The sequence below is a fragment of the Tricharina praecox genome, assembly GCF_024521635.1.
Source record: "Tricharina praecox strain CBS 144465 chromosome Unknown BZA05scaffold_16, whole genome shotgun sequence".
Taxonomy (NCBI): domain Eukaryota; kingdom Fungi; phylum Ascomycota; class Pezizomycetes; order Pezizales; family Pyronemataceae; genus Tricharina; species Tricharina praecox.
In genome coordinates, this window is record NW_026250418.1 from 473201 (window position 1) to 498435 (window position 25235).

The 25235-nt window shown below is 53.8% G+C and overlaps 6 protein-coding genes across 6 annotated transcripts; 2 read left to right on the forward strand and 4 right to left on the reverse strand.

The window, feature by feature from the left end:
* Positions 1-21: 21 nt before the first annotated feature.
* BZA05DRAFT_401580 (ubiquitin-conjugating enzyme h) lies at positions 22-1682 on the forward strand. The gene is made up of 4 exons (XM_051484003.1): positions 22-376; positions 597-637; positions 893-1189; positions 1284-1682. Exons 1-4 carry the CDS (start codon positions 312-314, stop codon positions 1418-1420), a joined length of 540 nt encoding a protein of 179 aa, XP_051338449.1. The 5' UTR covers positions 22-311; the 3' UTR covers positions 1421-1682.
* Positions 1683-2097: 415 nt separating this feature from the next.
* BZA05DRAFT_77452 (uncharacterized protein) lies at positions 2098-7138 on the reverse strand. The gene is made up of 11 exons (XM_051488625.1): positions 6266-7138; positions 5778-6209; positions 5672-5699; positions 4701-5599; positions 4561-4632; positions 4492-4503; positions 4382-4433; positions 4177-4299; positions 2834-4115; positions 2655-2763; positions 2098-2587 (listed from the first exon to the last, which is right to left on the reverse strand). Exons 1-11 carry the CDS (start codon positions 7019-7021, stop codon positions 2246-2248), a joined length of 4107 nt encoding a protein of 1368 aa, XP_051338450.1. The 5' UTR covers positions 7022-7138; the 3' UTR covers positions 2098-2245.
* Positions 7139-15670: 8532 nt separating this feature from the next.
* On the reverse strand, positions 15671-16804 carry BZA05DRAFT_401594 (RNA polymerase Rpb4-domain-containing protein). The gene is made up of 3 exons (XM_051484004.1): positions 16644-16804; positions 16433-16579; positions 15671-16360 (listed from the first exon to the last, which is right to left on the reverse strand). The coding sequence occupies exons 1-3, from the start codon at positions 16647-16649 to the stop codon at positions 16058-16060; spliced, it is 456 nt and encodes a 151-aa protein (XP_051338451.1). The 5' UTR covers positions 16650-16804; the 3' UTR covers positions 15671-16057.
* A 1640-nt stretch (positions 16805-18444) lies between these two features.
* Positions 18445-19728, reverse strand: BZA05DRAFT_474816 (uncharacterized protein; the record flags this gene model as incomplete). The annotated part of the gene is made up of 1 exon (XM_051488146.1): positions 18445-19728. The coding sequence occupies exon 1, from the start codon at positions 19558-19560 to the stop codon at positions 18445-18447; it is 1116 nt and encodes a 371-aa protein (XP_051338452.1). The 5' UTR covers positions 19561-19728.
* Positions 19729-22894: 3166 nt separating this feature from the next.
* On the reverse strand, positions 22895-23532 carry BZA05DRAFT_454670 (uncharacterized protein; the record flags this gene model as incomplete). The annotated part of the gene is made up of 2 exons (XM_051487524.1): positions 23172-23532; positions 22895-23087 (listed from the first exon to the last, which is right to left on the reverse strand). Exons 1-2 carry the CDS (start codon positions 23471-23473, stop codon positions 22895-22897), a joined length of 495 nt encoding a protein of 164 aa, XP_051338453.1. The 5' UTR covers positions 23474-23532.
* A 454-nt stretch (positions 23533-23986) lies between these two features.
* Positions 23987-25073, forward strand: BZA05DRAFT_454676 (uncharacterized protein; the record flags this gene model as incomplete). The annotated part of the gene is made up of 4 exons (XM_051487525.1): positions 23987-24359; positions 24420-24870; positions 24903-24915; positions 25023-25073. Coding segments are annotated over 4 exons (888 nt in total), but the record flags the coding sequence as incomplete, so codon positions are not given.
* Positions 25074-25235: the final 162 nt, after the last annotated feature.

Here is a 25235-nt window from a genome sequence, read left to right on the forward strand (position 1 = left end):
GCCGTTCCCGGCCGTCCGTCGCACTTCCACTCTCACAAACCTCCGCCAGCACCTACCTCTTCGTCCTCCACGACAAATATCTACACCTAATCATCAATAAGCAAATAGTCGTACCCGCCGATTCACGTAGAAAGCTGGCAGAGCGCCTTTCCATCGTCCCTTCCATCAACCCCGTCCATCAATCCCAGCAATCCACCCCGCTAGCGCCAACAAGCTCTTCAAAGCTCTCGCGAACATCTTGAGCTTCCTCGCCTCCATTCGCGAACAAACGACCAGCGATCACACAAGCCAGCCAGCCAGCTTCTACAGAAATGAGTTCGCCAAGGAGAAGGATCGAGACCGATGTGAGCCCGCCCTGCCCGCCAGCTTTCCTCAGGTGTACGGAATAGTGTATAGTAATGACGCGTGCTGCTTGCGGGAGGAGTAGGTCATGAAGTATGCAACTCACCCTCTCTCTCTCTCTTTCATGCTCCTCTCTCTCTCTCTCTCCATAGCTAACACTCCCGTACAGACTGTACGTTCCCCCCGCCGACCTGTGCTCGACCAGCCAGCCCCGACCTGACCAGACCTGACCGTGTGAATGTGTCTATGTACAGGTTGATGAGCGACTATGAAGTCACCCTGGTGAACGACAACAGTATGCTCCATCTACACTCACCTTTCTTCCGCCCTCCCTGCCGTCGCTGACCGCGAGTGCACAGTGTACTATACCTACTCTCCCCTTCAGCCCGCCGTTGTCCCATCGCACATCACATCGCACTCGCTGACCACCGCCGCAGGTCCGAATTCTTCGTCCGCTTCAAGGGCCCGGAAGAGAGTGAGCACATCCCCCCCGTCCCTCCCTCCCTCCCCCGCCCCCTCCTTTCCCCCCTCACTAACCCCCCTCCTTTAGCACCCTTCAAAGGCGGCACGTGGAAGATCCACGTCGAGCTGCCGGACCAGTACCCGTACAAGTCTCCGTCGATCGGCTTCCAGAACCGCATATTCCACCCGAACATTGACGAGATGAGCGGGTCGGTCTGTCTCGACGTGATCAACCAGACGTGGTCGCCCATGTACGACATGATTAACATCTTCGAGGTGTTCCTGCCGCAGCTGCTAAGATACCCGAATCCGACCGATCCCCTCAATGGGGAAGCGGCGGCATTGTTGATGCGCGAGCCCAAGGCGTATGAGGAGAAGGTTAGAGGTATGTGAAAGTCGAGGGAGGGGGAGCGGGGGAGGGATGGGATTAGGGGGGGAGGGGCCAGGGGGGGAGGGAGGCTGATAAGGTGTGCGGACAGAGTATGTCGAGAAGTATGCGACCAAGGACGCGATTGAGGATGGCACCGACGACGACGAGGAGGAGGACGAGATGAGCTCCGTCGGTAGCTATGGCGACGACGAGGACGACGAGCCCGCGGGGCAGATGGAGGTCTGACGTCGACGTTTTCGTATCTTTTTTCCCACCTTTCCCCACCTTTTTTCCTACCTTTTTCCACCGCCTGTTTGTTTCCGTTGGCCCAATGATGGGGTTCCTTGCCTTGCCTTGCCTCGCTGGTGTTTTTGTGTATTTTTATGGACTTTTCCTTGTTTCTTGTTTGTGTAGCGGGTTGATGGATGCGTGGAACGTGCGCGTAATGAATGAGATCTCGAGAGTCGAGACGGCGTTGCGATTGCACGCTTCGTGTTTACCTTTCCGTCCGTCAAGTACTCAGTACTATGGTGACGATGCCCGAGCCTTTCCCGTCTTCTCGTTCTCTACTCTCATGATGAGGGTCGCATCCACGAAGATGAATAGAAAAAAAACGAACGCCGATACCGGAGCTTTTCGCTTCCCGCTTCCATTATGTTTCAAGCTATATATTCCAAATAAATATCCAGACAGAACATCAGACAGTACCTCAAGCAAAAAAGCAAAACTCCTCTATCATCCTATCCCCCTCTCCCCCACCCCCACCTTCTCCGTAAAACATCGTGTGAATAGACTACCATACTGTAGCAAAGAAGAAGCCAGGAAATAAGTGTTATATTTACAGGGTGAATTGAAAACCACCCGAAACCGAACCCAAAAACGCCAAAATGAAGCCCCCCCCTTTCGCGCCGCCCCCCGTCGCCCCCGAAAAGGAAAATAAGAAAACGACTGGTGTAGAGGTAGGTAAGGTAGGTAGGTAGGATAAAATAATCTTCAAGATGGAAAGAGAAAAAACGCCTAGACGTAAAGAAAGATCCCCAGCAAATACCGTATGAAATCACTTAACATTACCTACTCCTTCTTCGCCTCCGCCGCCGCCGGGGGGACAGCAGCGCCCAAAAACCAACCCCCGCGCTCCCACTGGCCAGGGACATACTCTGCCTCGCGCCGGAGGGCAGTATCTCTCGTGCCCTCGAGGAGCTTTCCCAACCGACCAAAGTCAATCGGCTTCAGGATCCACCCGTCGAAGCCGATGTCGGCGTACTCGATCCAGCGCTCTTCGAACAGCGACGCCGAGACGGCAAATATCGGGATGCGGCCGTGGGTGGCGTGGCGGCGGGGGACGGGGTGCTTCGAGTTCGACTCGAGCCCGCGGATGCGCGTCGTCGACTCGCTGCCGTTCATTATTGGCATCTGTGCGGATTGTTAGTGTGAGTGATCGGATTCCAGATGGGGTGGGGATGGCAATAGATAGACTCACCTGCATGTCCATCAGGATTGCGTCGTAGTCGGCGCAGGCTTTGCTGAAGCTGTGGAAACACTCGTCGCCGTTGGCGGTCATGGCGACGCTGTGGCCCATGCGTTCCAACCTGGAATTACCGCTATTAACATAATTCCTTTCGCAAAACGGGGTCTGCGTCTGCGTCGAGAATGCCTCACCTCTTCTTGATGATCTTGCTGTTGATAGGATCGTCTTCTGCGACCAAGATGGTGAACTTGACCGCATCTTCCGCGCGCACCTGCGCTGGCTGCCTAGCAGGCGGCGGCAAAGGCACCACGGCACCCGACGGAACCGTGTCACCCTCACACGGAATCCGCACCGGTCTCACGGGCGCCAGGCTTCCACTGAGGATTTCCTTGCCTGGCGAGAACTTGCCGTCCATCAACCGATCAAACACCGGGGCCTTGTAGGAAGACTTAGCTGCACCCGCCGATGCCGGTCGACTCGGTACGAGTGGACGCGAGGGCGGCGATTGAGGTCCATCCGCCACCAAGCTGGAATTTGCAGTGAAGTATTCATTCGTCGAGGAAGGCGAGCCGACGATGGACGGGCTCGAGATGGCATCGACGAGCCGGTCGATCTCAATCGAGCTGGCACTCATGGAACTTTCGCCCCATTCGGGTGCGTTCCACTTGGCAGGTGGTTGGATCAGAGTCACCTCGCCTTGCGTTGGCGGAGGTGTTCTGGCCGGTTGCTGAATCGCCACATTGTCCGGAGACTCCTCCTTGGGAATTGTAAACGGAACACACAGAGTAAACCTCGAGCCCTTCCCTTCCTCGGACTTCAGTCGCAGCTGGCCATTCATATTCCTAATCGCACGAGCTACGACAGCAAGTCCCAAGCCAAGAACCCTTTGGCCAGGCATCTTGCTAAGAGCATTGAAGGATGCGCTCTCTTCGTGGGATAGCGAGAGGATATCCCCCTCCTCCTCCGTGTGGATTTGTTCGAATTCTCCGAAGAGAATGTTCAGCTTGGCGGGCGAGATTCCCTCGCCAGTGTCTTCAACTGCGATTTCGATATCGCATTTCCCACCTTGGATGCCCCCAGCCCATATCTCAATCCTCAGTCCTCCCGCGGACGTATGTTTGACGGCGTTGGCCGTGACATTGCTGATGACCTGTCGCAGTCGTGCCGGGTCTCCCTTGACATACGATGGTAGGCCTGGATATTCCACCACCTCGAAAGTGAGTTTCTTCCGATCGGTATCCGCACGGAACTTGTCCGTCGCTTCGAATACTACCTGGCGAAGGTCAAAGATTTCATCCTTCATCAGGTCCTGGCCCTCTTCTGTGCGGGTGAGATCCAACAGGTCATTGATAACATAAATCAAGGACTTCGATGCAGAATGGGACCGCGCCAAGTTGTCGCGAGTCTCTGTATCGAGCGGTCCTTCGAGTGCTATCTCCAAATAGTTGATGATGGCGTTTAACGGTGTCCGGACTATCAACAGATTAGCACGAAGCGTCTGCTGTACCTAGGTAAGTACTCATGAACACCTCACCTTCATGTGAAGCATTAGCAAGCAGCAGTCGAGTGAGCTGACTATTCTTCAGCGCAGCCTCTTTCTGCCTCCACACCTCAATAAACTTTCCATACACCAAGCAAAGTACCGCCGCGGTTTCGACTATTCTCCCCGCACAAGTGATTAGCAAAGCAAACCTCCCCATCCCCCATCCCCCAGACACATCCGGATAAAATCCACACACCTTGTTCTTCGGTCCATTCACGACTTCGTCCAACGACAGTTTCTGACCATATCTGTCGATACCAATGAGTCTCCCCTCACTACGACACTACGACGGGGTCGCGAGTTTACCTTGAAGCTTGTCTAAATTTACATATTAGCCTGTGATTCCAAACTTCTAAGATATCCATAGCACCTTACCCTTGGCTCGAGATACGCATCTGTACCTTCCTTCAACTTCTTATCGTACGGATTTCCAGCCCAGTGGACGTGCTGTGCGCGCGAGAGTTCTTGTCAGAAAAGAAAAAACAATCAAACCCAGACCTAGACGACCAACTAACCGATATCTGTGGCTGTCTGAAAAACACTATAAAGTCGCGCCCTTCAGAGCTCAGCGGCACCAACAACAAGCCAGCAATGACCTTGAACCCGGGCTTATATTTCAGATCTGGGAAATCCTTTACCATGTCTTGCGAGGTGATAACAGTGTTAAAGTTCCTGACACGCAGATACTCGAGCATAGCGAGGGCCTCCTGCGAATTCTCCGACTTGCCCAGCACCTTCGTTTCGTCGCGGATGCTCAACAGACCACAGTCGGCATCGAACAGCTTCAGCAGGTCATCGGAGCTCGCAACGATATAGCCGCCCGGATTCTGTTCCGTGGGCACGGTGTTGATCAGTTTGCGAGCGTGCAGCCGTCGGGCGTACGACAGACGCTCGATGGTGCGGCTGGCAGTCTCGCCGACTAGACGGCACATCTTCCGGATTGGAAACGATACGCGCATCGGACTGTAGGAATGGCAGGAAACGAGGCCCCATAGCTGGTTGAAAGCGGTGATGGAAATGCTCATGCTTGCCCTGACTCCCATGTGGCCCAGATATTTGAGGTGAATCGGGCTCATAGCCCGTAGATAAGAGTGTGTTAGGTCCAGCGGAGTCTCCAAATCCTCGCGAGTATTGCATACGAGTCTGGCCGTTGTCTGCTCTCGGTCGTAAAGAAGTCGGACCTTGTTGATGGTGTACAAGGCTCGGGCCTGTGCCGGAATGTCGGACGCCGGGAAGTGAAGACCTTTGTACAAATCCTTAGTAGCCCTCGGATCCACCAATTCTGTGACAACCCTTCCATTCCACGCCTCGTCGAACTGATAAATCATGACGCGGTGAAACCCCGTGAGTTCCTTTACCAGGCCCACGACGATCTTCAAAAACGTGGTCAGATCGGCAGCGGAAGCCAGTTGGTCTGTGTATGCCGATCAAGTCAGATCAATGCTCAACCCATAACGAAAGCACCCAGAAGCGAAAGCATATATACCTTGAATCTGACTCATCAAACTGAAAACCTTTATATAGCCGAGTCAATCCCAGTATTCAAACCACATAGCGCATCGCATCCGCCCCGCAGTATGGGAATAACAAACCTCCATTGCCGCGGCATCTCCCCTCCTTTTCCGCGCGGACCGCAACACGCGCAGTGGTCTACTCGAGCTCATTGTGCTCTCCAGCAACTCCTCGTGTGTGGGCTTCGAGTCGAGCGTCTCGGACGGCTCCGAACTGTCGGATGCAAGGCTGAGCGGAAACAGGCTGTCATCCTCCAATTCGAATTCGCAAATGAACAGACTTTTGTCCCCCGCTGGCAAGTGTATCGCACACCACAGCTTGATCTGAATTGCATCGGGCCCGGTAACATTGAGAGAAAAGACCTCGGGGCCATCGAGTCGCGCGTCCGAGTCGTCCCGTACGAATTCGATGTGTTCGGCGAGGTGGTCGGCTTGCTCATCCGACAGGACGGACAGGAAATTGCCCCGTGCAAACAGTTCGCTGGGAGAGTAGCCGATGATGCTTTTCGAATTCTGTGTGGAATAGGGTTAGAAAACGCTATTTCTCCCCGTGGAATGAAAATACATGCTTCGCTGACGACTCGGACATCTAGTATTGCCCCGTCCTCCAGTTCTCTCATTGCCACAAGGCAACCAAACCCCTGCACCGCTCCCGGAATATGGATTGCCTCGTCCTCACAACGCTGCATCTTTTCCACCCCCGCAACCCCGGTCACTATCATATGTCCATCTTCGGTGATGACGTGCTTATGTCTCTCGGTGTAGAAACCCGTCCCCGCGCCCGAATCGGCCGAGCCGCCGTTCTGCGACCCTGGAGCCTCCGCCGTGAAATAACTGACGCTCGCCGATCTCGCTGCGGTAGACGGTGCGGCAGAGCTCAGATACGGAGTCGTATTCGTGGTGGATCTTGAATGGCTGTCCAGCTTGAAGAAGGACTCGGAGTCCTCCCGCGCCGGCGTCCCGACCAAACTATTCATGAGGCTCATGGTGCTCAGGGGACCAACACTGCTGCCAGACACGCTCGCGCTGCTCCTTGCACCTGGCGACTCCGGGCCGAACGGCTGCGGCTCGATGTTGACGACCGACCGTATCGGAAACACCCTGTCGTACCCCTCTCTGTCCGATGGGGCAAAGTTGCCAGGAAAGGGCGGCCGCGAGACCGATACGCTCGAGACACTGCTCAGCAATGGCGGTGCTGTCGGTGCAGAGGCAGATTTTGGAATCGTGATACCGGTAATGCTCGAGCATGTGGCGGCGCTTGGGTCTGTCTCGGACGGGCTAAGGTGCCCATCCGAGCACCTAGTTTCCTCCTCCGGGGGACTCATCGAGATGTCTGTGCAATGACAGCACGACCTAGTACCTATTACCGTTATCGAAGCAATCGGTGCAATCGGTGTAGGGCCAGGTTCGGCAGGATGGACAGTCTGTATCAACCGAGTACTGCGACCGATGGGAGGGGCGGTCGATTATTGTTGGTCGGTGGACCTTACTGGGCGAGGGGTTGAACGATCCGTTCTCAACGACTTTCCAGTCAGCGCTCCGTTTCCCGGCCGGGCTGGATGTGGCAAGTGGAGTGGCTACGCTCGAGGGCCGCAGATGCGTATCGGACGACGGCGGCGGCGGCGACGGTGACGTATCGACGGACTAGTTGTAATTGTGCGGGCGGTATGGAGTGCTCTCTCTCTCTCTCTCTCTCTCTCTCTCTCTCTCTCTCTCTCTCTCTCTGTCTTTCTTTGAGGGATATCTGCAGCAGAACAGAGGGCCGGAAAAAAAAAGATCGTGCAACCACGAGCAGAACCGAACCGAGTGGAAGTTTTTATGTATGTATGTAGATATGTATGCCGCAAAGGTTGGGCTGGATTGGACGCGTGCGGAGCTTGAGGAAATGAGAAGCTAGAAGAGCTAGGCCCTCCGTTCCAGCTAGGTAGCAATCGAGGCTGCAGTTAATGCACAGTCCGCCGCCACCCGCCGTTTTGGTGGTTATGCGAAAACGCCGAGGAAATGATATGTGGCCCGCACCACCACCCTTCTTCCTTCCGTCCTCCTCCTCCTCGCACGCTAATTCGGTGGCTTCTTAACGAAACGACCGACACAGCCGGTCTCGATAACTATTCGTGCAGAGTATGTGGATGGGTAGGTATGTATGTAGATGTGTAGGTAGGTGGGTAGGTGGGTAGGTACGGTATATAGGTAGGACACTAGGTAGATAGGTGCGGACACTGGACGGGTATGTTGGAAGGCACTCCCCCGGCCGTGGTTCTTAAAAGCCACGAATGTGAAGCCCCGCGTCGATGAGCAGACGAATTACAGATTCGCTGGGGGGATGGCGTTGTGTGCTAGGCGCAAGACGCAACAGAAAAATGATAATTGCGGAAGTGCATCAATAGTAAGAGTAAGAGTAAGGCCCCTGCGCACACCCTCCTCCTATGTAGATACTCCTCTTCCCATGCAGCAGCACCGCGAACGCAATCCTGGTCGGCTTTTCGGTGTCAGTGCGGATACAAGGCTGCAGGTGGAGGTGGAGGTGGTGAAGATGGTGGTGGTGGTGATGGGTGGTGGTGGTGATGGTGTTGGTGGTGAAGGTGGTGGTGGTGGTGGAGTTGTGAGTGCAGGTTCGGTGGAGTGGAGTGGAGTGGAGTGGAGTGGAGTGGAGTGGAGTGGAACAGAGCGGAGTTCGGTGCGAGCGAGCGAGAGTTGTTGGGTGCACGAATGGTAGATTAGTTATGTGGAGGAGAGACACGACAAGACAAGAGGATTCTTCTTCTTCGTCGGCTTTGCTTCGACTCGACGGGGTCGGGAGGGGCTGGCGGTTTTTCGATGTGGCCGTATGTACCTATCTAGAGTACTTGCCTATACTATTCCTTTAGCAGGGGCACATTTTGCGGATCGCTTATGCCGGAGGGAAAATCCGTGTCTCTCCATCTCAGCAGTTGTTCGGGACTACGAGGATGATTAAGCATGGAGGAGTAGGAGGAGCAGTAGGAGGAGGAGGACGCGGGGACGGGGGGAGGAAGCGGAGGAGGTGGATGGTGCAAAGATCTCCATCAAGGCTTGTGTGGCGTCGCATCTACTGCCGGTGCTAGAGCAGCATATCTAGCAGTAGAGTGATGACTATCCCATGCAGACTGGCGAAAGCCTCACACTCCACAGTATAAAAACGCATGGAGATCAGACACGTACAATACAATATAGCACTACGGCATACACAGGGGCGCGTTGAGCAGACTCGGCAGCACATAGCAGATACTCGATAGTCGGATGCATGGAGTTTACTGACTCTACCCTACCATGTGCCGGTATGCACCAACCCTACCTACACACCGCCCGGCCCAACGTCAGCGTGCACCGTCACGCAGCAGCGAAATAGAGTGGAACCCACACGCCGAACAACTTCCCCAGCAAGTCGGAATCTATGGCAAAGATTCCCCATCAAGATTGCATCTGTCGATCCGGAGCAAGCACACACCCTGTGCTGTGTGCGCTCTCCACTCGCCTCCGATGCTCCATCCCATCCATCCCATCCCTCCCATCAATCACATCCCTCCTTTCCCGGCGCGCCACTGCGTCCCATCCCATATGCCCATCCCATACATAAATCCCATCCCATCCGCCTCTCCACTCCAGGTGGCTGGCTGGCTCTTCTCTTTCGGCAGCAGCGAGACCTGCATGCACCGCAGTAGGCGCTCTATTCTGGGGGTAGGTATGGTACCGTGTTTACATACTCCACCGTACTCTGCAGTATGGAGAGCGGTCCATGTATGGACGGTTGTCCCACCCATCCATAGGCCGAGTACCTACACGACCTCCTGCATTTATGGAGGTCGAGGATGAAACATACCAACTCACTTGCCCACATATCCCGCTAACTATGAACTATGGGGTGCGTTTATCCTCTGGTGTCTGGGGGAGAGGAAAGGAAAAGGAAGAAGGTATGTACGAGTACATACTGTGTAGATATGATACCTAGCAGTCAGTAGGCCCTGTCGATGGCGATCGGCAGTGGTTGATCTTTAACCTAACTATCGCGATACCAGATTGCCGTTGTCCGACGGGGGGGGAGGGTGTGACGCTTGGCTGGCCGGCTGGGTGGGTGCGGGCGCACCACCATGGCACCGCACCACCAAGAGCCCATGGCACCACCAAGACACCGCAACACCGACATCGAAAAGGACAAAATTCCCATTCCCATTCCCATCCCCATCCACCGATAGTTACATATCCGTATCTCTGTCCGTAGGCTGCCTACATACCGGTGTCTACTCTACTCTGCTACGGTACAGCCTACGTTACCTAGGTGCCTCCCCTTGTTGGACATGTGCCTCCATGGAGTAGGTACTCAAGTGGTTGGGCGTACCGTGCGATAGTTACATGATACATGATACAGGTATCCCTAGACAAAACGCCAATGCCCCCGCCCGTGTCCCGACTCCCGAAGTCCAGGTTTGCCGCTCTTATTTTTGATGCCACATGCAAACGAACGACACTCGTCCCACAGTCCGCTCGTCTGGATGCCGCTGGTGCAGTTTTGGTGGAGTTGCTGTGGTGGTGGTTGCGGTCGTGATGGTGGGTGCGGGGATATGTACGGTAGGTGCTCGGGCCGGGGGGCGGTAACTAGAGTAAATAGAGTAACTATTAGTAGTGCTATAGTTATAGCAGAGTAGATACATCTCGATTCGCTGCGCGGGGGCGGAAGCTTCATGCTGGTTAGATCGTACTCCAGTCTCCAGCTGCAACCCCGTTCGTCCCCCGAAATCGGAATGTCCGACGACGACGGAGAGGCGGGCCCGCCAGATTTCCAACATAGATAGATCCCAAAGCCCAGCTGGCGTATGTATGTAGCAAGAATCGCACGAGGTACTCACTCTACTCACTCAAGGTACTATAGCGAGCGGCACCAGTGACCAAACACCAAAAACTCGCCGTTAGGCAGAAGCCGGAGGGAGGTATGTAATCCGCGGGCTCGATTTCCAACCTCGATTCTAGGCTTCCGACGCAAGGACTGGTAACTGCTCCAGTGCCAGTGCCAGTGCCAGTGCCAGTTTTCCACGGGCCCCGGCTAAACCAGATGCCGAACCGAACGTATGTAGCTCGCCGGTCAAACGCTGTACTGTACAACTGTCTATATACCTACCTGTCACTGCTCTTAGTATGAATCATGATAGGTATGAAATGATAGGTATGATACCCAGCGGAACACCCCCGAGGCGCCCCGATGCGCAGGCACAGGTCGTCCGTCCAGATCGGAGAACTACATACGGTACCTACAAACTATAGTTACGGGCGGCTCGCCCATACGGTACGTAGCGGGCGCTCCACAAACCCACGACGGAGACTATCTAAGTACATACCCAGGTAGGCAAAATCATACGAGTCACGAGTGCGCCCGAAACACCACTGGGCGGACCATGCTTCTCTCTATTCTATAGCAGGCGTATGTACTCTACATAGGTACATACACCTATCCAACCAACTGTGCGATGATCCCGCGAAAGATTTGGATCCTGGATTCTGGAACCCCCACCTAACTGTAGTAAAAGCACAGGATCTCACTCGAGCGCCACCGCTGCAACGCCGCAACACCGCAGCGAAACATCGCATCCATCCAGAAATGCGGGACTGCTCTACATGTGACTTGGGATTATTGCTTGGGATTATGGCTTGGAACGGGCTTGGGAATATGGCTCCACACACTACACTACTATAGGCTCTGGGTAGGCTCTGGGTCGGCTTTGGGGAGGCGGTGGTAGGCAGTGCTAACCCGAGCCGTAATTCGCCATTCGCCACCCATAACTGCAGATAGCTCTGGATACTCCCGGGTTATTCACGGGATGGATGCTCTAGTTAGGCTGCTCAGGGCTTTTGTGATGGTGGCGCCACCCGGTGACCCGACTGGGAGGGAGGGGGGAGTTAGTTGAATCCCAACCATCATCACGGGTCAGCTTACTCCACGGTAGCATGTGTTGAGAGGAGAGAGGGCGCAGTTCGAGCTTCGGAAAGCGAAGGCGGCTTGTTTGGCTACCCCACCCCATCTCCTCCAGAGGCATGTGAAAAGGAACCGTACAGCACGTCGGCATGTCGGCACCTGCCGGGGCCGAGGCCCGGCGGACCCCCCAGGGCCCAGGGCTGCTGCTGCTGCTGGTTGACTCAATGGGATGGCTCGAAATGTCTTCTGCCCTTTTCCTACCGAAGCTCGCCGGCCACCGAGCAAGCCGCTGCCGCCACGTCTCGCCGCGAGTGAGGGCACAAATATCGCAGCCTCGCCTCCCCCCCTTCCCCGGGAGGTCAGCCTTGCGAACCACACCGTCCATCGTCCATCGTCGTCGTCGGACTCCCGGGCCTGTACCGTATGGTGAGGCGGGTACGAAGTTACGCGAAATCCCCTGCCCCTCCCCCTCCCCCCTCCCCCCTCCCCCACTCCGCCCCTTACCTGGATTATATTGCTGCGATTGCTGTGACCCCATTGGAGCACTGCATCGATATCATAGAATGTGATGGAAGGTCGAAGGCAAAGAGGCAATGAGGGAACATCGAATTGTTGCTGTTGTTGTCGCATACGGCGGCCGGCCTGTCTAGACTGCGACCTACCTGTCTAGACCGCGGCAACTGGACTGCGGCGACTGGACTGTGGAGACTGGACTGCGGCGACTAGATTGCGGCGACTGGATAGTGGACAGTGGAGCGTAACGAATCGGGTAAAGTGCGAAACTGGAAACCGCAAACCGCAAACTGCGACGAGTGAGGATGCGTGAGCCGCTGCGGTTGTCACGACTCACGGTTGCGGCGATGCAAGCAAGGTTGCTGACATCTGACTGCTCTGACTGCTCCGACTGCTCCGACTGCTCTGACTGCTCTGACTGCTCCGACTGCTCCGACTGCTCTGACAGCTCGTGCATCGTCACATATGGCACAGCGGATCCTTGCCTTCCTATGCATGCATATCTCTTGTATGTAAGATGTACCATATAGAGGCACGCAATAAAGTCATCAAGATTATGTCGTCCTTATCATAAGGGAGGTATTCAGATAATTCTTATATAAGCCAGTCATAAGCACGTGCAACCCCGTAGGGTTTCTATAAGGGGAATGCCAAAATAAGGCATATGTTCCCATAACTCTAGAATTCTCATGGCTCCTACATATTGCCGGCCCAACAGAAACCACTGTTCATAAATCAGCCTTCTCACCTTGTGAGACTTAGGCCATCCTAAGGGATATGTAGTCAGTGTTGACATGCACAGCCCTGACGTATGATAATGACTGTGAGACTAGCAGGTTTTGGGAAGCATTATAAGCTATCTCGGCCTGATCCAAGAAAACCCTTCGAGCGCCACAGGCTTGATTTCTTCACAAGCATGATATAAGCGTTTAATGAGCTTATTCGAAACCATGGGTTCTATCGCCTTTACGGATCCATGGCGCATATGCGAAAATCAGACTGCTTGACACGGAACTTCTTACATCGGCCTTATGTTCATCTAGCACTGGCGCTCCGAGTAAGGGATGTCGTCACTAAGTATGCACTCCCAACTTTTTCATGCCGTCGACCCCCCACAACCCTCCCCACTACACTACCTACACTACAACTCCTCCTCCCGCCGGCAGCTCCCCCCATTACTTCCTCATCTCGCTGACAATTCCTCTTCCCGCTGGCAGCTCCCCCATCACTTCCCATCTCGCAGACAGCTCCCCCACCACTTCCTCATCGCGCTGACTACTCCTCCTGCCACAGACAGCTCCCCCACTACTTCCTCATCTCGCTGGCAGTTCCCCCATCACTTCCCATCTCGCTGACTACTCCTCCTCCTACAGACAGCTCCTCCATCACTTCCTCATCTCGCTGACTACTCCTCCTCCCATAGACAGCTCCTCCATCACTTCCTCATCTCGCAGACAGCTCCTCCTCTCGCTGGCATCCCTCCTCTCGCCTACTATAGCTCCTCCATCACTTCTTTCACTTTAGGTACTACTAATTCGCTGCGCCGCCAGCGCTGTATCCGCTGCGAGAAGACATTTTTGCAGACGGCTCTTTTGCTAACACCTCTAGGCTGGGGCGGGTAGAGAGGAACACACACAGAATGAAGAGGAGGTAGGGGTTGATCGTCTATTCCGTTATGATGAGGAGAGAGAGAGGCCTCTCGAGAAGCTTCCCAGGTTCGTTCCTTCCTCATTGGCTGCCCTAACTATCCTCACTAGCTATTACATCTGATCCTTTCGCCGACAGCTACTAGGTTACCATCCCGCGGCCCGCCGCAGCACTGCCCACACATCGTCAACGCTGGACTCGGTAAGCTCGATCAGGGTGATGGTAAAGCAGCTTACTGCTTGTAGTAGGTGGAGTGGGAGGCGGTACAAAATTTGTGAATCTAGTATATATACTCACAGGATAGTGTGGGCTGGGCTGGTGAGTGGGGGAGGATATGGGAAGGGGGCAGGGAGGGAGGGAGCGGGGAAGGAGTAGTTTAGGTATATAAATAATAAAGGTACGGAAGAAGAGCATCGCCAAGTGAAGACCATTGATAAGTGAAGAGCATTGATAAGTGAGAAGTATCGCATGGCGTAAAGCTTGATGCAGAAAAAGTCCTTATGAGCGTATAAGCCTTACTATCCCTTATTTATTGAAATGACTTATGGCATCCTTATAGAGCCTTATGAGCTCACAAGGTTTGCGGTGAGTAAGCCTTGCAGAAAGCTTTGGAGTCGCGAATCATTTTCACAGCGCCAGGATTGAGGAAGGATTATTCAACAAAATGCCCTGGAATCTGAAAACCCTGACCAAACATTTTTTATGAATAGGCTTATTGAGAATTTATACAAATATAAGTATAAATATTTTCATGCGGGTTGTGTCAAAATCGTGCCCATACCAGGCTGCCACAAGCTTGATGACTTTATTGCCTGGCTCTATATGGTATGTATGTGGTTGCACCTTTATGTAGGCCTCCCGCGTCGTTGGAGCATCGTTGGAGCCCAACTGCCAACATGATCGATCGGAGCCGACAAATCTGTCGGGGTTATGTAAGTCTGGACTCTGATGGTGATGACCACAGCCTCCGAGACTGAGGATACAAACCACACATGTAATACCACGATACATCTAGTGCCATTCACAATTCTCCAGTACTTACGTAGGTGCGCCAAACATCGTCGCCTGAAGGCTGGCTCCTGGCCACGGCCTACGCGTGCAGCAGTAGCACTGGAGGTCAAGTAATCCTCATACCTACCGTATCCCGCGCCCGGCGAAGGGGGACTACCTAGTGATTGATACACCGCTTATCTACCTATAGTATGCATGAGTTCGCCGGATCGGCGGAACTTACTCACCGAACAGATGAACTGATGAATAGAACCACACCATCGCCTTGCACAGTGCAGCCGGCCGACTGGAAGTCTGAAAGCTATCGTACAAAACGGCATCCTGCCCATCGGACATCGGACATCGGACATCGGACATCGGACATCGGACATCCCGCTGGTCTTTCCGGCTATCCTTGGGAGCTCCGAGCAACTACGCACATGGATTCGTGCATCTCCTCCGCAAAGGACCCAAACTGACAACAACACCGCCGCCGCCTCGCAGGACGGCGGGGCGAGTTTGTTGCTCTGCCAGAGGGAGTGAAGGAGAGGTTCTTTCAGTACCTGGATTATTATCTGAAGCCGGAACATGAAGAGTTCACGAGGTGGTTTTATTGGGGGTGGCTGGAGCGGGGGATCAGCGAGGGGACGCTGCAGCTGGCGAGGGTAGAGGTCGTGCCTGGGGATTGTAGGAGGCGGAGGAGGCGCTGAGGACGTTGCAGGCTTGCAGCGTGGGGTCTGTGATGTTAAGTTGATCATTGGACCAGTGGCCGAGTAGCGGCGGGGAGCCATGATGGTCTACAGCAGATGGCACGAGTTGGAAAATTCCTCGTTGGGGGGCTGCATGTGTTTATGCCTTGCTTCCTAAGATTCATCTCGCACTCTGATATCATGCATGTTCGGTGGTCCTTATGGACTGTGTATTGGAAAAGAGCAAGAAGCGCAAACTCTCTATTTCATATTGGAGAACTCGCGGTGAGAGGGTAGGCGGTTACATAAGACTATGCCTCTCAAATTCGCTTAGTCCCACGCCTTTTCGTGCAGCAGCCACGTTGGGATTGAACTCGATGCCCGGAAGCCCTCCCCCCGAAGCCACTCACTGTGAGTAATGCCCAAAGCCCGGAAGAGACGGTGGAACCAAGATGCCCGTAAACAAAGCATTTGAAAGTGAAGTAGGAGTGACGGATTTTGGGTGGACGGCTCCATCTCTCTCGAACCATATCCTCTCGTCCCATACCCCAGCCCTTCCGTACCAAACCACGCAGCGGCAGAAACGGGGAAGTGGGGCATTACTGCGCCTCCCCGGCACCAGCCGCCATGTCCCCGCCGTCTGCACTGCCTACGCCGCCCAGCGGCTTCGGCGGCAGGAGGCGTTTTACCGTCGCCAGGATCTCAACCTGCACGCTCTCATCGAACCGCGTATCCATCTCCTCGACGATGCAGTCTAGCTCCGCGATCGTCTCGGGCCGCTCATTGACGATCTGCAGCAGCTCACCCTTTTCTAGCGGCCATGCGCTCACCGCCTCCATGAACGTCGAGATCTGCCCGTCGGTTTGCGATGCGCACGGCGATACGAGGAGGTAGTCGCGGACCTGGGAGGGCGGGGGCCCGCGGGTTAGCGATCGACCGGCTGACTGCGAATGTGGGACGGGATCGATACACACTTCTTTCATCACGGTCTCGAGGTTTTCGGCCTTCATTGCGTGTGCGCCGCCGACGCGGTGGTGTATCTCGGTGTAGCGCGCTTTCATCGCAGTAATGTGCACGAGGACTTCGTGGTTGCTGAGCATTCCGACGCGGGGGTTGAGAATCTGTGTTCGGCAGGCCAGGTCAGTTACGTGCCGTGAGGGAGCGCCGGAGTGCAAGCCCCCCTACCTTCATGGCGGATGCGTTGCTGTGAGTGTGCTCAGTTGTTTGGTAAGGATTTTGTTGCTGTTGTTGTGTCTGTCACGGCGGGAGTGTGTGAGGAATCAGAGTCAATGATGGTGTAGCGTTAAACGCGGTGGAAACTAGGTGGAAACTAGGTGGAAACCTTACCCACGGCGCACGCACTCCTGCCGGTCCTATTTTTGTTTCGCTCGCTTGATCAACTTCCAAGCTTTGGTTAGTCCGCATGGTGGGGTCCAGATCACAAAATCACAGTGTCGGCGGAGCGATAAATGATGCGACGAGGCTGGAGATCCACGTTCTCCACCGGCGAGGCCATTGATGTGTATGATCCGAAGGTAAATGTGACGTTGAGAGAACAAATATTCCTGGACACTGGGGAGCGGGGGAGAGGGAGGAACAGCTCGAATCATAACGTATGGAACGCAAGTGCAGGAACCAGACCCCCGGCAGGAAAAAGCATTGGGCGACACCTCAATGCAGGGAAGACATCGGCAACCGCGGCGGGAATGAGTTCGTTAAGCGCACATTGCATTCCGTCGCTGCCGCCAATAGGGCGCCCCCACAGTGCGTATGTATGGTCACTACATACGCGAGGTTAGCACGGGTGGTGAACGAGACATGCGGTTAGTGATGCGCGGGGCCCACCTAGATGTAGATGTAGATGCCATTGGTCTTGGGAACTGGGAGGGCGGGAACGCCTCAATTCATCCTATTCCTCATCACCCTACCGGTATTTGCACATCAACAGTGGACTTAGATAAGCTCATGTCTGGGAACCCGCACGGATGCAATCCCATTTGGTGGTGCCTGGCTTCGTGATGTACACTGATCACCAAACTGGTCCTCTCACGCCGATGTTGCAGGTGAAATGAAACAAGAGAAGTTCCTACATAGGCTAGGTAGTGTGGCGGAGCGATGTAGGAGCTGTCGGCGAGAGGAGGAAGTGAAGGAGGACACCTGTCGGCGGGAGAAAACCAATGTGGTTAGCAGTGGGCATCAACGTTGGTCGGAATCGACATTGGCAGGCAGCAGTGGCGGGGTCTTCTTCTTCTTCTTTTTCATCATCATCTATCGAATACCTAGACGGTCAACCCCCCATTGGTGCCGTATCAATTGGCTAGCGACAGTAAGAAGGACAAGGAGAATACATCGTTAGTCATGAGAGTGATACTTCTTCACACCAGAAACAAAGGTAGAGTACAGCAGAAAGACAAGATCCAAAGAAAGGTGTAGAGACTGACAGGGGCAGGGGGAAAGCAAGCAGAAGAAGAACCCCAAAAAACTGCCTTGGCATCATGCTCTGAGCGTCTCGGTTTCAGACAGCCAGGAAGATCTAACGGGGGTATATTGCGCTTGAAAAGGAAGCTCCCGCCAACCGAGGCATCGTCTTTGGCGCCCGAATGAGGCGTTAGCCGCCAAACATATCGAAACCAAAGCACTGAAACAAAATAGAAGAACAATTATGGTAGTCGAGGATAAGACGGATCACTCTGCCGGGTGATGAACCGGCCCGCCCCACAACATCTCACGACCCACGTGCGACTCCGCAACCGCCATACTTCGGGCTTACCTTAAAAATTAATCAGGAAAATAGCTAAAACAAGTGGGCAGCTTGCATATTTTGAGATAATTATGACTGAAAACATGAAAGGTGAGAGAAAGTGAAGCCCCCTGAGAAACAGAGAATGTGGAAGACACGTGTGACCGGCGTGCAGACTCATCCTATTTGGGAAAGTATGACAAAGGAAACAGCCCCCCATATGGTCTGGCCCACCCTGACAGGGCGTCAATTGGCGCCATTGATATCATCAATGTAGTTCATGATTTCCTCCAAGCCCCGGACTTCTCCGATTTCAGGCTCTAAGAGCCGTCCGGATCCCATAGTGTGGAGGATCCTACTACCGACACCACAGACGAGGGCATTCTCCGCTCCATCCGCATCCCTCCTGATGAATATATCTGAGACGCACGCATCCGACCACGCCACACCAACTCTCTGGGTGATCTCAGCCGCTTCGACGATCTGCCGCTTCCATTTCTGTCTGGTGGCCCGGTCCTTCTCCGTCGGATCGATTGCGTCCAGAAATTCGCCCTCGACGTACTCCCGTAGGAGTCCGTCGATCCTTCCATCTCCTTCCTCGGACTCGGCCAAACCCGCCAGAACCGGGAATCGCGGCGAACCCTGGAGCTTGACGAGATTGTCGACGAGCCGGATAAAGTACTGGGTGTCAAAGAAGCCCTGCAGCGACTTGAAGAGGTATCGCGAGCCGCCAGCGATGACGAGATTGCCGAGCCGCCCGTGCACCAATGGGCCCAGGGTGACATGTGTGGGGCCAAACACTGCAAGGCTCGGCCAGGTGTTCGGCAGAGGGTCGTATCGGGGCCATCTGAGCGTTTCGAGGTGTTCCTTGGTCGCAATCGTGCCATCCACCGTGAAGACGTGGAGCTTGACAAGAGTCTTCTTCCGTCCGTGGGGGAAGGGTGAGCCCCTCCTGGCAATGAGGTTCGGAGTCGTTGCCCCCGACGTCATCTGCCGCATCTGCGAGAGATAGTCCGCTTTGACCACGGGATGCCAAAGATGTTCCAGGTCGCGCCAGGCCCTCCATATAGCGTCTTCGCGGCCGTCGTCGTTTAGGTCGCGGCTCATGGAGGCTTTGCATTCTAGTAGGAGCGTCTTCTCAATACAGGAAGCCGTCTCGTCACTGCACGTAATGAGGATGTGGTAGCGCATGGTGCCGTAGTCGCAGAGCTCGTGGAGAGCGTAGTAGCCCCCGCCGGGAGATGAAGAGTGAAACGTGAAGAGCTCCGATGTGAGTGGACGGATATCCATGTCCAACTGGCTATGGTCAATCGGAATCTTTTGGAGCAAGTCGTAATCTGCGCTGCCGATGGTTCTGGCCATTACGCTCCGTATGTCCCGCCTAAGAGCCTTCTCTTCTCGGACGCTGCCGCTAGTGCCGAAATTGAGTCTTTGGATAGGAAGATTGTTGTAGATGAGAACTATGGGCGGAATATTTGGACCGCCGGGTAGACACCGCCGAGAGTGTTCAGATGGAAGGGATTGTTTTCGTTTGCCAGCTAACCTGGATACAACAGTGGGGGATGGCCCCATTTTGATACCTCAGGATACATACTTGACCAGCCAACCGATCAACAATCCATAGGACTGCTGATTCCGGTGATGAAGAAACGCCCAACGCAGCTGTACGGCACGGCAGTCGGGCGAGACGACGTGGGTACACGCTGGCGGATGGACGAGTGAGAAGTTATGGTAGGGCGCTATTTGCGAGTTTTTTTTTGACAACCACACCACCAAACGCATCCATAATCAGTAATGGATTACTCCCCGCTAATGCATTTACTCGGAAAAACAAAGCATAGGCCATCATAGCATGGACCGAATTTCCGGGCTCTTCTACGGCGCGCAAGACGACTGTCTCGGTCAACACGTATGTAGCTGTACAAACAAGCAACGCCATGTTCAGCCACAAACTCACGCGGCCTGGTGCCCACCGTACACACACTACTCTAGAGTCCGGCATTCCGAGCGCAATATACTTTCCATGGGAACCTGGGGGATGCTGCTAGCTTTGTGTTTTGGAGAACAGCAATGCGTACCAGGATTAACGTCCAGGCTAGGCATAAGTTCCAACAAGCCCTACAAATGTCGCACGATGCGTGGCTATCTCCAGAAGAATAGCTACCACGATCGATCTTCCGGCTGCGAGGTCAGCATGAACGGAGTGAACTGTCAAGCGGCAGATTCATTGAAAAATCCTTCCGGTCCTCCCCAACGGATTTCGCTGGCGCACACGGCTGCTGCAGTGCGAACATTCTCGACTTCCCCAAGCGGAACATTCTTCAGGGCCCCCGTTGCACATGACTCGGATATTTGGGGGTTTGCGGTCAGAAATTGCTTTACCGCACTTTTCCTTTGGCGACAGCATTGAGTCGTCGCCTGTAGCGGGAGTCTCAGTGCTATTCTTGCACTTTATGCCCCGGATTTTGCGTTCTTCCCCGACGGAAAGAGAGAGCTCGGAAATCCGGGACTCTGTTGATCCATTCCGTCTCACGGCGTTGGAGGATAGTTAGACCATGATGGTAACCAGAGACATCACCAGGAACGCGATGGTACGTACGACCGACATTGATCGGTTCGAGCGATATCCGACGAAAAAAAGAAATTTGGACTTTCTAGAAGTAAATGCGAATCGGTTCAGCTGCACTCAATCCTTGCCGGGCATTACAACCGATCGTCATGCATCACCCTACCTACTGTATAGTAGCACTCTGATCAACTCCTACCGTCAAAAGTATGGATCACCACACGACTGGTTGATGAAGCGACGCGCACGAGGTTGGGAGTCAGGACTCAAACTCCTTTTGGCGGATCAATGGGTACGGGTGGGGGTTTCCATGCGTTCCATGGGTGGTCACTCGTGTCTCGGATCCAGTTCGCTTTTAGAATCCCCCGCCATGCGCCGTGGAACCAGTAACCGATTGGGCAAACTAGGAGGGGACGGAAAAGATGTAGTTCGTTTGCAGGATTGGATTCGGTTGGATGTGATATGACGAACATGGTAAGAAAAGAAAAGAAAAGAAAAGAAAACATGCCGCCCATGCGAAAGAGCTAGAGTCAGATCTCAATTCCACGACGGGTTCTGCCAGTGAGTAAAGTGTCGATCTCTTCCCAACTGGCTTTCAGGCGTTGGGTGAAGAATGGTAGTTACCTCATGCTGCAGTGCCAGTGCTTGTCGCATGGAAGAACCGCCGCTACCGATCGCTTATTTGCGACCCACGCACTAAACCCATGTGTGACGCCCCCCCTGATGTAACGATGCGGCGTCGGAATCTTAAAACTATACTTGTAAACACGATAACCCTCGGACCACTGCGCTTCAGCCGTCGGCTGACGCCAGACGTCCGGTTTCCGCGGGCCCCCGCGTTAGGCGAAACCAGTACACGTGTTATATCTCTCCGAGCGGTGAGGAGTGGGTTTCACTACATACCGTACCGTGGCAATGCTCAGCTAATTCTAGTTAAGCGATTGCTGGATTGAGCTTCCCCGCCCTCGTTTGTCCAGGAGCCCTACTATTTACTATTTGTTAGTAGCAGGATGGCAAGGCGAGGTCAGATATCTGCAGGCAGTCGTGGTGAATCGCGCGGTTAAGAGCAAGGAGAAAAATGAGAAGTCCCACATAACATTTGTTGTGTGCAGAGTTTGATCACTACCTCCCGACTGCTACCAGGTAGCTGGTCCAACAATCCTGCGGATAACGCCGTAATCACCAGCCACGAACTGTCCGCAGAATTGTTGGATCAGCTATGTAACTAGTAAACATCAGATACGCAGCGCCATAAGTTAGTATGCACGGATAGGTGATGACATCTCTCTGCCTTTAACGGAGAAGTAGCCTCCCGGCTATGGCTCTATTCCATCTGAAAAAATTGTATCTTACTCTACCTAATCACTGACTGGACTAAGTGGCCCACCGAACGTGGCTGACCGATAACCCTAACTATGTACACTGGTGTAAGGGTAAATGCTGCCTCACCAGTTTTTCCCCCATACGACTTAGCGTTTCTTGCCCATGCAACTTAGTCACATCCACTCACTCATTTGATTGTATATGGCTTAGTGCGCTTCTAACATAGACTAGTGCTTATAATTCGTAATGGTGGTGAGGCACCACTTATCGGCAGCTCCTAGTACGTAGTGGTGGATGCAGTGTACAGCTCACTATTCATTGGGCCGGATAGGAATATCCAAGACTACCGGTGAACGTGGTAGGGTATGGGTACACATGGCCTGCGTTTAGTTACGGTCATTCCACCGAATGGAAGCCCACCGTCCGAAAGAAGCAATCTCCGAACACAGGCTTTGGTAGTGACATATCGAACCTCCCGTCCACCGTCAATGTCATTCCGTTCTTCTACACCGCGATGCTAAGACGGAGGTAATGGGGCGCAGCTCCAGCAGTTTTACTCTACAGAACAGCCTCTATGCATACCATATGCGAAAATTGCTTTTCGTGTTTGTGTGTGTGTGGCTCCCGAACTATGGATCATCCCGCACGACTCGCACTCTACGAGTGACATCTATGATGGCGATATGTATCGACCACTTCTACAGCAGCAGCAGTAAATAACAATAGGGGAGGACAGAAATGGTATTGGATTCAAGCATTCCCGAGGTAAACCCCCGACTCAATGCACCAGCCCTCTCGCCCAGCCAGCTAATGAACCATAAGGCTCAGATCCTTGAGCCACCACTCCCAGCTGCCTCCGGCCCTACCCATCACATCGTTTCCACAACCCATCCTAACCATCTTGACCATCGAGATAACGGGGTCACATTTCATGCTGTTATTGGACTTGCCACACAGCGAGACATTGCCTCCCTTGTACTTCGCCAGCATGGTGCACTTGCTGCCGATCCCGTTGTACTGGTGCCAGCGACAGCCCTTGCCGCTCTACGCCTTCTTAAGAGTCTTGATGAGTCCGTCGATCTACGAATAAGTCGGGGAGGCCCACGAGGTCTTGCAGGTAAGCTGCTGGGCCTCGGGTCCCTGGAAGGGGTCGTCGGTATCGTTGGATGGAGTATTAATGGCGTCGTCGTCCCGGATCTTGAAGCGAGGGCTGTTGACCAGATTGATTCTCGTCTCGTCGGTCTTGGAGGTGATGCCGCCGGAAGGGTCGAAGGTGGACGGAACCGCAGAGGTGGTGCCGCTGGAGGGGCCGAAGGCGGTCGGAGCCGCCGAGGTGAAGACGGCGATCGTACAGAGGACCACCAAGATGTTGAGATAGATCTTCATGTTGACGTTGGAAGCTATATCGATGGTAGATAATGGTGGTGGGAAAAGGTTGTTTATGGTAGTAGATAGGGCTGATAGGGAAGAGAGGTGGGAGGGGGAGAGAGGGGAGAGGCGGAAGAAGGTACATAAAAAGATCGCGGTTTAGAATGACTTATTCCAATCCAACTTCGAGTGCTGCCAGGAACAACATCATCGATATCACTCGCACAGCAACACCTAGCGTCGACACAGACGGCTACACGAGGGCAACTTAGGGTTGCCGTGAGTTAGGTGTAGTGCATCGAGAGGGCCAGGCACTTAATTTGCTTTCTTTCGGAGACGAGACACAGCCAGGCTCAAAATTACCCGATACGGCAGAGACATCATCTATATGCAAGGCCAGTAATTTTAAGCTCAGAGCTCGAGTAGTATGTACTGTGGAAGTGCTGTTTGCTGTGACTGCTCACCGCCCCACCTTTGTCCTATAAAATTCGTTCTGCCCCTCCTTGCCGCTGAAGCAAACATCACCGCCAGCCAAGATATCACCATCCCCCATCGCACTCCAACAAGCTCCACCCACACAAGCTTTCGATCACCAACCGGAGTCGACACCGACACCGATCTTTCGTTTCACTAGCCAACCATCATTCTTCTTCTCCTCTCCACGCAACAATGCGCGAAAGCCTCACTACCATGCCACCGGAGCTCCTGTTGATGATCATCGAAAACCTGCCGCGGTTGGGCAATGCGGTCAACCTAGCCTATACCTGCCGTCGATTCGGGTACCTGTACGAAGCGAATATCGGTACCATCGGACGTATGCTGCCCCCAAAGGACTCCGTCTTCGCCAACAACATCGGACGGAGCTTGTGGAAGGATGCGCTCCGGCTGCACGACCTCTGCCATGGTACGTGCAAGCTATCCGATATATCCACTGTCGGAACCCGAACTAACCGCCTCCAAATAGGTGACTCCGGCATGACTAGAGGTGAAAGATACAGAGAGATGTTCACCACTGCGCGAAACGTTGCAACCGCAGCTCTGCGAATCGAGAGGGTGCTTTGTCACAATCTTGGCCGTGTTAGCGATAAGTGTCGCCACCGTTCAATTCAGAAAGCGCTATACGATTACTTGTACGCTGTCAACAGCAGGGACATAGATCCGCTGTTGCAGGCTACGGTTCGCAAATCCCGCGACGGCGACCCCGATGTGCCTCGCAGTTACTCATCATTTCTTCGGATGGTTTGGAAGGACTGGGATGTGAGCTGGCGGATACCCAGAATGCCAGCCGAGGCGAGGCGATTAGTGAAAGAGTTCGAGGAGGCACACTATCCGGGAGGCCAGGGCCTGCTGGAACTGTATCGATCCGTTGATCAGGGAATCGAGCTCGCTTGTTATGAACTTGCGAAGCCAGACTGGTATGTATTCAATCTGTCTGAAATGGAAGTAGGCACCCTATAGTGGTATGTAACTGATCATGTGGACCATAATAGGTGCTTAGAGCTGATCACCCTATTTAAAAGTTAAAATACCCATGTAATGTCACATAATGTCCTTTAAATGCAAATAGTTAGCAGCCGTGCAAAGGCCAATCATCTTCAAAATGACGAGGGCCGCTTGACTCGCGTTCTGTCCGATGGTTTTATTGCCTGTCTTCGCTCTGGTCAAGCTCTTGAGGTAGCAACCACAGAAAAAGTTGAGGGTTTGATTGGCGATTGAAGTTCGGCGTTGGGAAAACCGTTGCGCTGTAGGCTGTAGTTGTTGATGCGAGAGTGAGAATTGT

Excerpts from the sequence above, each read along its gene's own strand:
- BZA05DRAFT_401580 (XM_051484003.1), top strand. The coding sequence starts at position 312 with ATGAGTTCGCCAAGGAGAAGGATCGAGACCGATGTGAGCCCGCCCTGC. Across the intron at positions 377-596 it reads TGCCCGCCAGCTTTCCTCAG|GTTGATGAGCGACTATGAAG; the intron begins GTGTACGGAATA and ends GTCTATGTACAG. Across the intron at positions 638-892 it reads CACCCTGGTGAACGACAACA|CACCCTTCAAAGGCGGCACG; the intron begins GTATGCTCCATC and ends CCCCTCCTTTAG.
- BZA05DRAFT_77452 (XM_051488625.1), bottom strand. The coding sequence starts at position 7,021 with ATGAGTCCCCCGGAGGAGGAAACTAGGTGCTCGGATGGGCACCTTAGC. Across the intron at positions 4,116-4,176 it reads TGCTAATGCTTCACATGAAG|TCCGGACACCGTTAAACGCC; the intron begins GTGAGGTGTTCA and ends ATCTGTTGATAG. Across the intron at positions 2,764-2,833 it reads AGCAAGATCATCAAGAAGAG|GTTGGAACGCATGGGCCACA; the intron begins GTGAGGCATTCT and ends CGGTAATTCCAG.
- BZA05DRAFT_401594 (XM_051484004.1), bottom strand. Across the intron at positions 16,361-16,432 it reads TCGAGACCGTGATGAAAGAA|GTCCGCGACTACCTCCTCGT; the intron begins GTGTGTATCGAT and ends CCGCCCTCCCAG.